This window comes from Oncorhynchus nerka, linkage group LG10, assembly GCF_034236695.1.
Source record: "Oncorhynchus nerka isolate Pitt River linkage group LG10, Oner_Uvic_2.0, whole genome shotgun sequence".
Classification (NCBI taxonomy): Eukaryota; Metazoa; Chordata; class Actinopteri; order Salmoniformes; family Salmonidae; genus Oncorhynchus; species Oncorhynchus nerka.
In genome coordinates, this window is record NC_088405.1 from 99,369,598 (window position 1) to 99,382,097 (window position 12,500).

The following is a 12,500-nucleotide window of genomic DNA, read 5'->3' on the forward strand; positions in this document are numbered from 1 at the left end:
ATCATCAACTAGTCTAGTCTACTGATCCATGTTCTTCATCATCAACTAGTCTAGTCTACTAATCCATGTTCTTCATCATCAACTAGTCTAGTCTGATCCATGTTCTTCATCATCAACTAGTCTAGTCTACTGATCCATGTTCTTCATCATCAACTAGTCTAGTCTAGTCTACTGATCCATGTTCTTCATCATCAACTAGTCTAGTCTACTGATCCATGTTCTTCATCATCAACTAGTCTAGTCTACTGATCCATGTTCTTCATCATCAACTAGTCTAGTCTAGTCTACTAATCCATGTTCTTTATCATCAACTAGTCTAGTCTGATCCATGTTCTTCATCATCAGCTAGTCTAGTCTAGTCTACTGATCCATGTTCTTCATCATCAACTAGTCTAGTCTACTGATCCATGTTCTTCATCATCAACTAGTCTAGTCTACTGATCCATGTTCTTCATCATCAACTAGTCTAGTCTAGTCTACTGATCCATGTTCTTCATCATCAACTAGTCTAGTCTAGTCTACTGATCCATGTTCTTCATCATCAACTAGTCTAGTCTACTGATCCATGTTCTTCATCATCAACTAGTCTAGTCTACTGATCCATGTTCTTCATCATCAACTAGTCTAGTCTAGTCAACTTCTCCCTCTTCTCCTTCTCCCCCCTCCTCTCCTCTCTCTCCCTCCTCTCCCCCTCCTCCATCCTCTCATCTTCCTCCCTCTCCTCTCTCTCCCTCCTCTTCCTCCCTCTCCTCTCTCTCCCTCCTACCCCATCTCCTCTCCCTCCTGCCTCCTCTCTCTCCCCTTCCTCCCTTGTCTTTTCTCCTCTCCCCCCTCCTTCCTTGTCTCCCTCTCACCTCTCCCTCCCCTATCTTCCCTCTCCTCCCTCTTCTCCTCTCCTCCCTCATCTCCTCTCCCTCCCTCCTCTCCTCCCCCTCCATCGTCTCATCTCCTCTCATCTCCTCTCATCTCCCTCCTCCTCCCTCCTCTCCCTCCTCTCCTCTCTCTCCCCCTCCCTCCTCACCTCTCTCTCCCCCTCCCTCGTCTCCTCTCATCTCCCTCCTCTCCTCTCTCTCCCTCCTCTCCTCTCCCTCTTCTCCTCTCCCTCCCCCTCCCTCCTGTCCTCTCTCTCTCCCTCCTCCCTCTCCTCTCTCCCTCCTCTCCCCCTCTTCCATTCTCTCCTCTTCCTCCCTCTCTCTCTCTCTCTCTCCCCCTCCCTACTCTCTCTCCCCCTCCCTACTCTCTCTCCTTCCCCGTCTCCCTCTCCCCCTCCCACCCTCCCCCTCTCCTCTCTCTCTCCCTCCTCTCTCCTCTCTCTCTCCCCCTCTTCCCTCCTCTCTCCTCTCCCTCCCTCCTCTCCTCTCTCTTTCCCTCCTCTCCTCTCCTCTCCCCCTCCTCCCTCCTCTCCTCTCTCTTTCCCTCCTCTCCTCTCCCCCCTCCTCCCTCCTCTCCTCTCTCTCGCCCCCCTCCTCTCCTCTCCTCTCCTCTCCTCCTCCCTCTCTTTCAGTGATTTTGAAGGTGGTAGCGACCTTGTTGAAGAACTGTAGTCCTGAATTGATGGAGGTCAAGACACTGTTCCTGTCTGACATGATCAAACTGTTCAGCAGCAGCCGAGAGAACAGACGGTGAGGACACACACACACACACCACACACACACACACACACCCACACACACCACACACACCACACACACACACACCACACACACACACCACACACACACGCACACACACACACACACACACACACACACACACACACACACACACCCTATGAATAGTTGAGATGTTAACTTGTCCATCTCTAGGTTGTCAGTCTGGGTTATGTCAACCCTAACAACATTATTGATCACAGTATGAAGATATGTCTGTCTCTAGGTGTCTGTTACAGTGTTCGGTGTGGCAGGACTGGATGTTCAGTCTGGGTTACATTAACCCCAAGAGCCCAGAGGAACAGAAGATAGCAGAGATGGTCTATAACATCTTCAGGATCCTGCTCTACCACGCCATCAAGTATGAGTGGGGGGGTTGGAGGGTCTGGGTGGATACGTTGTCCATCGCTCACTCCAAGGTAAACACACACTGTGTAGGAGTTGGTGTGTGTGTGTGTGTGTGTGTGTGTGTGGGGGGGGTTTAATTGGACACGTCCCACAGGAAGCAGTATTTAAATTGAATTTGAAACTCTTTTCTACCTTCTCCCCCATCCCCCCACATAACTACTCTACTCCTTGACCTTTTTCTCCCCTCTATATGACATCCTGTAACTAGTGAGGTCTGAATGCCCAACAACCTGCCCACTAGACTCCATCCCCTCCTCCATCCCCTCCTCCCTCCTCCATCCCCTCATCCCTTCTCCATCCCCTCCTCCATCCCCTCCTCCCTCCTCCATCCCCTCCTCCCTTCTCCATCCCTATTCCTCACTTCCCTCATCAACTCCTCCCTGACCACTGGCTGCAATTCCCTCTGACTTCAAGATGTCCCGAGTCGCTCCCCTCCTCAAGAAACCGACTCTCAACACCTCTGACTTCAAGATGTCCCGAGTCGCTCCCCTCCTCAAGAAACCGACTCTCAACACCTCTGACTTCAAGATGTCCCGAGTCGCTCCCCTCCTCAAGAAACCGACTCTCAACACCTCTGACTTCAAAAACGACATCCCTTCTTTGTTTTCTTTCCAGAACACTCGAGCGTTCCGTCCTCTGACCAACTCTCTCGTTTCTCTCTCAGAACGATCTTCTTGACCCTAATCAGTCAGGCTTCAAGACGAGTCACTGAACCGAGATCTCTGCTCTCCTCTCTGTCACAAGCTGACTCTGTTCTCATCCTCCTAGATCCTATCCGTTGCCTTTGACACCGTGAACCGTCAGATCCTCCTCTCCACCCTCTCAGGGCTGGGTGTCTCAGTCTCTATCAGATCCTCCCCTCCACCCTCTCAGGGCAGGGCGTCTCAGTCTCTGCCTCCTCTCCACCCTCTCAGGGCTGGGTGACTCAGGCTCTATCAGATCCTCCTCTCCACCCTCTAAGGGCTGGGCGTCTCAGTCTCTATCAGATCCTCCTCTCCACCCTCTCAGGGCTGGGCGTCTCAGTCTCTATCAGATCCTCCTCTCCACCCTCTCAGGGCTGGGCGTCTCAGTCTCTATCAGATCCTCCTCTCCACCCTCTAAGGGCTAGGCGTCTCCGGCTCTATCAGATCCTCTCTCCTCTTCAGAGACTGTAACCTCTCTCCTCTTCAGAGACTGTAACCTCTCTCCTCTTCAGAGACTGTAACCTCTCTCCTCTTCAGAGACTGTAACCTCTTTCCTCTTCAGAGACTGTAACCTCTCTCCTCTTCAGAGACTGTAACCTCTCTCCTCTTCAGAGACTGTAACCTCTCTCCTCTTCAGAGACGGTAACCTCTCTCCTCTTCAGAGACTGTAACCTCTCTCCTCTTCAGAGACTGTAACCTCACTCCTCTTCAGAGACTGTAACCTCACTCCTCTTCAGAGACTGTAACCTCACTCCTCTTCAGAGACTGTAACCTCTCTCCTCTTCAGAGACTGTAACCTCTTTCCTCTTCAGAGACTGTAACCTCTCTCCTCTTCAGAGACTGTAACCTCTCTCCTCTTCAGAGACTGTAACCTCTCTCCTCTTCAGAGACTGTAACCTCTCTCCTATTCAGAGACTGTAACCTCACTCCTCTTCAGAGACTGTAACCTCACTCCTCTTCAGAGACTGTAACCTCTCTCCTCTTCAGAGACTGTAACCTCTCTCCTCTTCAGAGACTGTAACCTCTCTCCTCTTCAGAGACTGTAACCTCTCTCCTCTTCAGAGACTGTCTGCCCTGCATAAAACGGAGGAAGGGAGAAAATAAAATAACAAAATCGGTAGAAAAAGTTTAATTATTATTATTATAATTAACCAGTTTAATTTAAAGACCAGCGTATTGACAGCTGTACCATACAAAGTAGCTGTGAAGAGATGTTTGATGTGCTGATTCCATGGCAAAGTGTATATAAACTTAGATTTTTTTTTCTCTCCCCAAAACTTCGAGTTTTTTCCATTTTAAATGATTCTACAAAATTCTTGCAACCAATAGAATGTTATGTTCTGTATACGGGGGCGGGGCGGGGTGGGGGGATACAGCCAATCAGCTCTGAACATTTACCTGCGAAGATGCAGAATCACTTGTTTTGGTACTACCCATATGTATTGTAGTTCATATAAAATCATTACATTTACTTAATATTATCTTTGCAAATAGCGCTGCTGAGTGACTAGTAATGTCAGTCGATCAATAAAATCATAGTATATTTTAGTAAATCCATCTTTCATTCAGAATCTACGTATGAGAATAGAAAGGTTCAGAACTTTTTTGTGAAACGTCACAGTACAGTTAAAAATAAGTAGAAGTCTGTAAAAGTTTTAGAGACACGATGGGAGGGGTTGAGGATAACTGAAGGGTAGGACTAGAAAATAAAGAGAGAACTCATGTAAAAGGTATTGCATATATAAACTGTGAATAGAAGCCTATGTATTTTTTGATTGTTAGTTTACTCCAGTTAGTGGAGGGGAGGTAGAGTTTTAAAAAATTAAAGTAAATATATATATGGGGGATTGAAAATAATGACATTGATAGAACCATCTATCTACAATGTTAAAGCTGCCCCCTAAGTATATATATATTTAAAACTCCATGGTACCCCCTCCCAGAGTGCAAAGAACCTTGGACATGACCCTGGACATGACCCTGGACATGACCCTGGACATGACCCTGGGCATGACCCTGGGCATGACCCTGGACATGACCCTGGGCATGACCCTGGGCATGACCCTGGACATGACCTTGGACATGACCTTGGACATGACCCTGGACATGACCCTGGACACAACCATCCTGTCATTCTCTGCCAAGCAGTGACTCGCTCCTGCATCCATAGAGTATGACCTTTCCTCAGGCAGGAAGTGGCGCAGGTCCTTGTCTAGGCGCGCTTGTCGTCTACTGCAACTCGGTTCCTCGGGTTGTGCCATCAAACAACCCCTGCAACTTATCCAGAACGATGCAGCCCGCCTGGTGTTCAACCGTCCCAAGTTCTCCCATGTCACCCTGCTCCTCTTCACACTCCACTGGCTTCCAGTTGAAGCTCGCATCCACTACAAGACCATGGGGTTTACCTACGGAGCATCAAGAGGAACTGCCCCTCCCTACCTTCAGGCTCTGTTCTAACCCTACACCCCAACCCTTCCACTACCAGACCATGGTGTTACCTACGGAGCAGCAAGAGGAACTGCCCCTCCCTACCTTCAGGCTCTGGTCAAACCCTACACCCCAACCCATCCACTACTAGACCATGGTGCTTACCTATGGAGCAGCAAGAGGAACTGCCCCTCCCTACCTTCAGGCTCTGGTCAAACCCTACACCCCAACCCATCCACTACTAGACCATGGTGTTACCTACGGAGCAGCAAGAGGAACTGCCCCTCCCTACCTTCAGGCTCTGGTCAAACCCTACACCCCAACCCATCCACTACTAGACCATGGTGTTACCTATGGAGCAGGAAGAGGAACTGCCCCTCCCTACCTTCAGGCTCTGGTCAAACTCTACACCCCAACCCATCCACTACTAGACCATGGTGCTTACCTACGGAACAGCAAGAGGAACTGCCCCTCCCTACCTTCAGGCTCTGATCAAACTCTACACCCCAAACCAAGCACTCCTCTGGTCTCTTGGCCCTCCCACCTCTAAAGGAGGGCAGCCCAGGCCAAGCTCTTCTCTGGTCTCTTGGCCCTCCCACCTCTAAAGGAGGGCAGCCCAGGCCAAGCTCTTCTCTGGTCTCTTGGCCCTCCCACCTCTAAAGGATGGCAGCCCAGGCCAAGCTCTTCTTTGGTCTCTTGGCCCTCCCACCGCTAAAGGAGGGCAGCCCAGGCCAAGCTCTTCTCTGGTCTCTTGGCCCTCCCACCTCTAAAGGATGGCAGCCCAGGCCAAGCTCTTCTCTGGTCTCTTGGCCCTCCCACCTCTAAAGGAGGGCAGCCCAGGCCAAGCTCTTCTCTGGTCTCTTGGCCCTCCCACCTCTAAAGGATGGCAGCCCAGGCCAAGCTCTTCTTTGGTCTCTTGGCCCTCCCACCTCTAAAGGAGGGCAGCCCAGGCCAAGCTCTTCTCTGGTCTCTTGGCCCTCCCACCTCTAAAGGATGGCAGCCCAGGCCAAGCTCTTCTCTGGTCTCTTAGCCCTCCCACCTCTAAAGGATGGCAGCCCAGGCCAAGCTCTTCTCTGGTCTCTTGGCCCTCCCACCTCTAAAGGAGGGCAGCCCAGGCCAAGCTCTTCTCTGGTCTCTTGGCCCTCCCACCTCTAAAGGATGGCAGCCCAGGCCAAGCTCTTCTCTGGTCTCTTAGCCCTCCCACCTCTAAAGGATGGCAGCCCAGGCCAAGCTCTTCTCTGGTCTCTTGGCCCTCCCACCTCTAAAGGAGGGCAGCCCAGGCCAAGCTCTTCTCTGGTCTCTTAGCCCTCCCACCTCTAAAGGAGGGCAGCCCAGGCCAAGCTCTTCTCTGGCCTCTTGGCCCTCCCACCTCTAAAGGAGGGCAGCCCAGGCCAAGCTCTTCTTTGGTCTCTTGGCCCTCCCACCTCTAAAGGATGGCAGCCCAGGCCAAGCTCTTCTCTGGTCTCTTGGCCCTCCCACCTCTAAAGGAGGGCAGCCCAGGCCAAGCTCTTCTCTGGTCTCTTGGCCCTCCCACCTCTAAAGGATGGCAGCCCAGGCCAAGCTCTTCTCTGGTCTCTTGGCCCTCCCACCTCTAAAGGAGGGCAGCCCAGGCCGAGCTCTTCTCTGGTCTCTTGGCCCTCCCACCTCTAAAGGAGGGCAGCCCAGGCCAAGCTCTTCTCTGGTCTCTTAGCCCTCCCACCTCTAAAGGAGGGCAGCCCAGGCCAAGCTCTTCTCTGGCCTCTTGGCCCTCCCACCTCTAAAGGAGGGCAGCCCAGGCCAAGCTCTTCTTTGGTCTCTTGGCCCTCCCACCTCTAAAGGATGGCAGCCCAGGCCAAGCTCTTCTCTGGTCTCTTGGCCCTCCCACCTCTAAAGGAGGGCAGCCCAGGCCAAGCTCTTCTCTGGTCTCTTAGCCATCCCACCTCTAAAGGAGGGCAGCCCAGGCCAAGCTCTTCTCTGGCCTCTTGGCCCTCCCACCTCTAAAGGAGGGCAGCCCAGGCCAAGCTCTTCTCTGGTCTCTTAGCCCTCCCACCTCTAAAGGAGGGCAGCCCAGGCCAAGCTCTTCTCTGGCCTCTTGGCCCTCCCACCTCTAAAGGAGGGCAGCCCAGGCCAAGCTCTTCTTTGGTCTCTTGGCCCTCCCACCTCTAAAGGAGGGCAGCCCAGGCCAAGCTCTTCTCTGGTCTCTTGGCCCTCCCACCTCTAAAGGAGGGCAGCCCAGGCCAAGCTCTTCTCTGGTCTCTTAGCCCTCCCACCTCTAAAGGAGGGCAGCCCAGGCCAAGCTCTTCTCTGGCCTCTTGGCCCTCCCACCTCTAAAGGAGGGCAGCCCAGGCCAAGCTCTTCTTTGGTCTCTTGGCCCTCCCACCTCTAAAGGATGGCAGCCCAGGCCAAGCTCTTCTCTGGTCTCTTGGCCCTCCCACCTCTAAAGGAGGGCAGCCCAGGCCAAGCTCTTCTCTGGTCTCTTGGCCCTCCCACCTCTAAAGGATGGCAGCCCAGGCCAAGCTCTTCTCTGGTCTCTTGGCCCTCCCACCTCTAAAGGAGGGCAGCCCAGGCCGAGCTCTTCTCTGGTCTCTTGGCCCTCCCACCTCTAAAGGAGGGCAGCCCAGGCCAAGCTCTTCTCTGGTCTCTTAGCCCTCCCACCTCTAAAGGAGGGCAGCCCAGGCCAAGCTCTTCTCTGGCCTCTTGGCCCTCCCACCTCTAAAGGAGGGCAGCCCAGGCCAAGCTCTTCTTTGGTCTCTTGGCCCTCCCACCTCTAAAGGATGGCAGCCCAGGCCAAGCTCTTCTCTGGTCTCTTGGCCCTCCCACCTCTAAAGGAGGGCAGCCCAGGCCAAGCTCTTCTCTGGTCTCTTAGCCATCCCACCTCTAAAGGAGGGCAGCCCAGGCCAAGCTCTTCTTTGGTCTCTTGGCCCTCCCACCTCTAAAGGAGGGCAGCCCAGGCCAAGCTCTTCTCTGGTCTCTTGGCCCTCCCACCTCTAAAGGAGGGCAGCCCAGGCCAAGCTCTTCTCTGGGCCCTCCCACCTCTAAAGGAGGGCAGCCCAGGCCAAGCTCTTCTCTGGTCTCTTGGCCCTCCCACCTCTAAAGGAGGGCAGCCCAGGCCAAGCTCTTCTCTGGGCCCTCCCACCTCTAAAGGAGGGCAGCCCAGGCCAAGCTCTTCTCTGGGCCCTCCCACCTCTAAAGGAGGGCAGCCCAGCCAAGCTCTTCTTCGTCCTGGCTAATAGTGGAATCAGTTGAAACGAGAATGGCAGAGTTCCTGCCCATCTTCTGAAAACATCTGAAATCCTCTTCAAACAGTATCTTAAATAATCCCACAGACCCCACCCCCCCCTCCCCTGAGAACAAACGAAAAGCTCTGAATTTGCTGATACGTACTGTGGTCGTCTCACTTAGCTATCTTAAGATCAATGCCCTAATTGTAAGTCGTTCTGGATAAGAGCTAAATGACTAACATGTAAATGTAATTAAAGGAAGTAGAATTTTATTCTATGAAATGCAATGAAATTCAAATGTCTCATTCATTTACATTACATTTAAATTCCTTACCATAGACATGTTTATATTGACATATATAATATATATATTATATATATTATATTATATATATATATTATATATATTATTATAAATATATATATTATATTATATATGTTTATATGTTTATATTGACGGTTCCATACCATATAATGTAACATAATGTAACATAATGATGAAACATTTAGATTTTTAAAACTCATTCTCCTAAAACTATTTGGAAAATTCTAAGATCATGTTGTGGGTTGTCTCTAATAATTCATAATTCTCTTATATGTTTTTAAATATCAGAAGAAAGAAATACATTTCCCAGAATGCATTACATCAAACACTGCTGTATGGGAAGGAACAATGTCTGTTTGACATCTTTGAGTTATTGTCAAAGTAATATTTGAAATGGTATCTGTATTCTAAGTCCTATATCCTTTTGATAAAAGATTTGTTAAATGAATGAGACATTAATTTTTCATTTCTCAGTTGAATTGGTTTGAATTAAATTCTACTTCCTTCAAATTCAATTCAAATGATGCTTCCTGAGGGGGGGTGGCCAATTAAAATGTCATTCAAATTCATTGTTTGAATTCAATTCAATTCAGAATTTGCCCTGTTGTGTGTGTTTTGTGTGTATGTGCATGCGTGCGCTAACTCTGGCTAAGATGTTATTGATTATTAATTATTGATCATGTCTCTTCTATAGGTAACGTACGAGGCCCATAAGGAGTACCTGGCTAAGATGTACGAGGAGTACCAGCGACAGGAGGAGGAGAACATCAAGAAGGGAAAGAAAGGTTCCGTCTCCACCATCTCCGGCCTCTCGGCCACGCCCGCCCCCGTCGTCAACGGCGACCTGGAGATCCGCGAGCTGGACGACCACTCACAGACGCAGACCCCAGAAAGCGAGGCCGAGTACGGAGAGGGAGGAGGAGTGGATTCCAGGAACCGGCTCGCTGAAGGAGGGGTGGAGACGAAAGGACCCAACGGGGAGGCGTTGACCCCTGGGGAGCAGGGGTTAGGGGAAAGGGTCGAAGTTCATGACCTCCTGGTGGATATCAAGGCGGAGAAGGTAGAGGCTACGGAGGTCAAATTAGATGACCTGGATCTATCCCCGGAAGGGACGGTGGGAAGAGGAGGGATGGAGGGACTGGGTGGAGGAGGGATAGGAGGACGGAGGATGGAGGGACTGGGTGGAGGAGGGATAGGAGGAGGGAGAATGGAGGGACTGGGTGGAGGAGGGATAGGAGGGATTGGAGGAGGAAGGATGGAGGGACTGGGTGGAGGAGGGATAGGAGGGATTGGGGGAGGAAGGATGGAGGGACTGGGTGGAGGAGGGATTGGAGGAGGAAGGATGGAGGGACTGGGTGGAGGAGGGATAGGAGGGATTGGAGGAGGAAGGATGGAGGGACTGGGTGGAGGAGGGATAGGAGGGATTGGAGGAGGAAGGATGGAGGGACTGGGTGGAGGAGGGATTGGAGGGATAGGAGGAGGAAGGATGGGGAACGGGCCCCTGGTGGAGGTAGACTCCCTGTTGGACAGCGCCTACTGTGTTGTGGTGCGGAAGCTGAATGGCAACCACAGTAACCTGGTGCCTAAAGATGACACGGTGGTCACGGGGGCGGGGCCTGACGCCATGGAGGATGATGGGAACATGGGTCCGCTCATCACCCTCGCTGACGAGAAGGACAGCGTCCCGAACAACAGAGGATTCCTCTTCAGCAAGGTAGAGGTTAAAGATGTGTTTTTTGTTGTAGGAATATTATGTTAATGTTATAATATTAAGTTTATTAATGGATTTGAAGAACACTGTAATGGGGTCAAAACACTGCAGATTTATTAATAAATTATATTGCTGCAGTCTTTTAATTAATAAATGAGCACAATTATATTGCTGCAGTCTTTTAATTAATAAATGAGCACCATATATTGCTGCAGTATTTTAATTAATAAATAAGCACCAGGCATTGGTACAGTCTTTTAATTAATAAATAAGCACCAGGCATTGTTACAGTATTTTAATTAATAAATAAGCACCATATATTGCTGCAGTATTTTAATTAATAAATAAGCACCAGGCATTGTTAGTCTTGAATTAAAACCTACAGGAGGGTAACTCTCCAGGAACAGGGTTGGAGTTAAAACCTACAGGAGGGTCTCTCTCCAGGAACAGGGTTGGAGTTAAAACCTATTGGAGGGTATCTCTCCAGAAACAGGGTTGGAGTTAAAACCTACAGGAGGGTATCTCTCCGGGAACAGGATTGGAGTCTTGGAGAGACTTGCTGAATTGTCTTTCTATCTTATCTTTTTAAGGTTGATGAGAAGCTTCTTCCAGCGCTGGCTTCCACAGAACCCCTGGTCCTTCCCAGCCCGGACCAGCCCCTCTCCTCAGGCCCCGTCCACTCCTCCACCTGCCCCAGCGATGACCTGAGTCTTCTGGCCCACATGACCTCATGCGGAGGCTCAGACCTGAGCCAAGCCCAGGGAGGGCTACCCGAAGACGGGCCCTTCAATATCCAGAGTCCCCTGGCTGACATCAGCTCCATCGCCCAGAGAGAGAGCCAGGCAGCTGAGATCCAGGGCTACCCAGAGGTAGAGGTCCCGTCTGGGGCAGATGGAGAGGTGGCGGGGGGTAAGGCTGGAGGTGACGCGGCTAGCACCACATCTGATACTGAAAGGTCTGATGATGGGAAGGAGAAAGAGATGGAGAAGATACAGACCACCGCTACTACTCAGGTGGGTGACAGAAATATCTTACCCCAAATGTAGGCCGTCATTGTAAACAAGAATTTGATCTTAACTGACTTGCCAAGTGAAATAAATGTTTAAAAAAAAAAATATATATATATATAATGTTTTAAACCAAGTGAGATAACTCTGCTCCTTCAATGGCTACTGTACTTAGCCATGTCTTCAATAACTGTGACTGACCTAAGCTAATGTTTACACAGCTGGCTAACACTGTTGGCTAACACTGTTGGCTAACACAGCTGGCTAACACTGTTGGCTAACACTGTTGGCTAACACAGCTGGCTAACACTGTTGGCTAACACTGTTGGCTAACACTGCTGGCTAACACTGTTGGCTAACACTGTTGGCTAACACAGCTGGCTAACACTGTTGGCTAACACAGCTGGCTAACACTGTTGGCTAACACTGTTGGCTAACACAGCTGGCTAACACTGTTGGCTAACACTGTTGGCTAACACTGTTGGCTAACACAGCTGGCTAACACTGTTGGCTAACACAGCTGGCTAACACTGTTGGCTAACACAGCTGGCTAACACTGTTGGCTAACACAGCTGGCTAACACAGCTGGCTAACACAGCTGGCTAACACTGTTGGCTAACACAGCTGGCTAACACTGTTGGCTAACACAGCTGGCTAACACTGTTGGCTAACACAGCTGGCTAACACTGTTAGCTAACACAGCTGGCTAACACAGCTGGCTAACACAGCTGGCTAACACTGTTGGCTAACACAGCTGGCTAACACAGCTGGCTAACACTGTTGGCTAACACAGCTGGCTAACACAGCTGGCTAACACTGTTAGCTAACACAGCTGGCTAACACTGTTGGCTAACACTGTTGGCTAACACAGCTGGCTAACACTGTTGGCTAACACAGCTGGCTAACACAGCTGGCTAACACTGTTGGCTAACACAGCTGGCTAACACTGTTAGCTAACACAGCTGGCTAACACTGTTGGCTAACACAGCTGGCTAACACAGTTAGCTAACACAGCTGGCTAACACAGCTGGCTAACACTGTTAGCTAACACAGCTGGCTAACACAGCTGGCTAACACTGTTGGCTAACAC

General features: G+C 50.6%; 1 protein-coding gene across 1 annotated transcript in view; it reads left to right on the forward strand.

Moving 5' to 3' along the window:
* The first annotated feature begins 1,861 nt into the window (after positions 1-1,861).
* Positions 1,862-12,500, forward strand: part of LOC115127325 (neurobeachin-like) — a 124,881-nt gene continuing 114,242 nt past the window's right edge. The window contains exons 1-4 of the mRNA XM_065023426.1: positions 1,862-2,068; positions 9,387-9,873; positions 10,018-10,406; positions 10,994-11,416. Coding sequence (XP_064879498.1) covers positions 1,862-2,068; positions 9,387-9,873; positions 10,018-10,406; positions 10,994-11,416 — 1,506 coding nt within the window. The remainder of the gene's footprint in view (positions 2,069-9,386; positions 9,874-10,017; positions 10,407-10,993; positions 11,417-12,500) is intronic.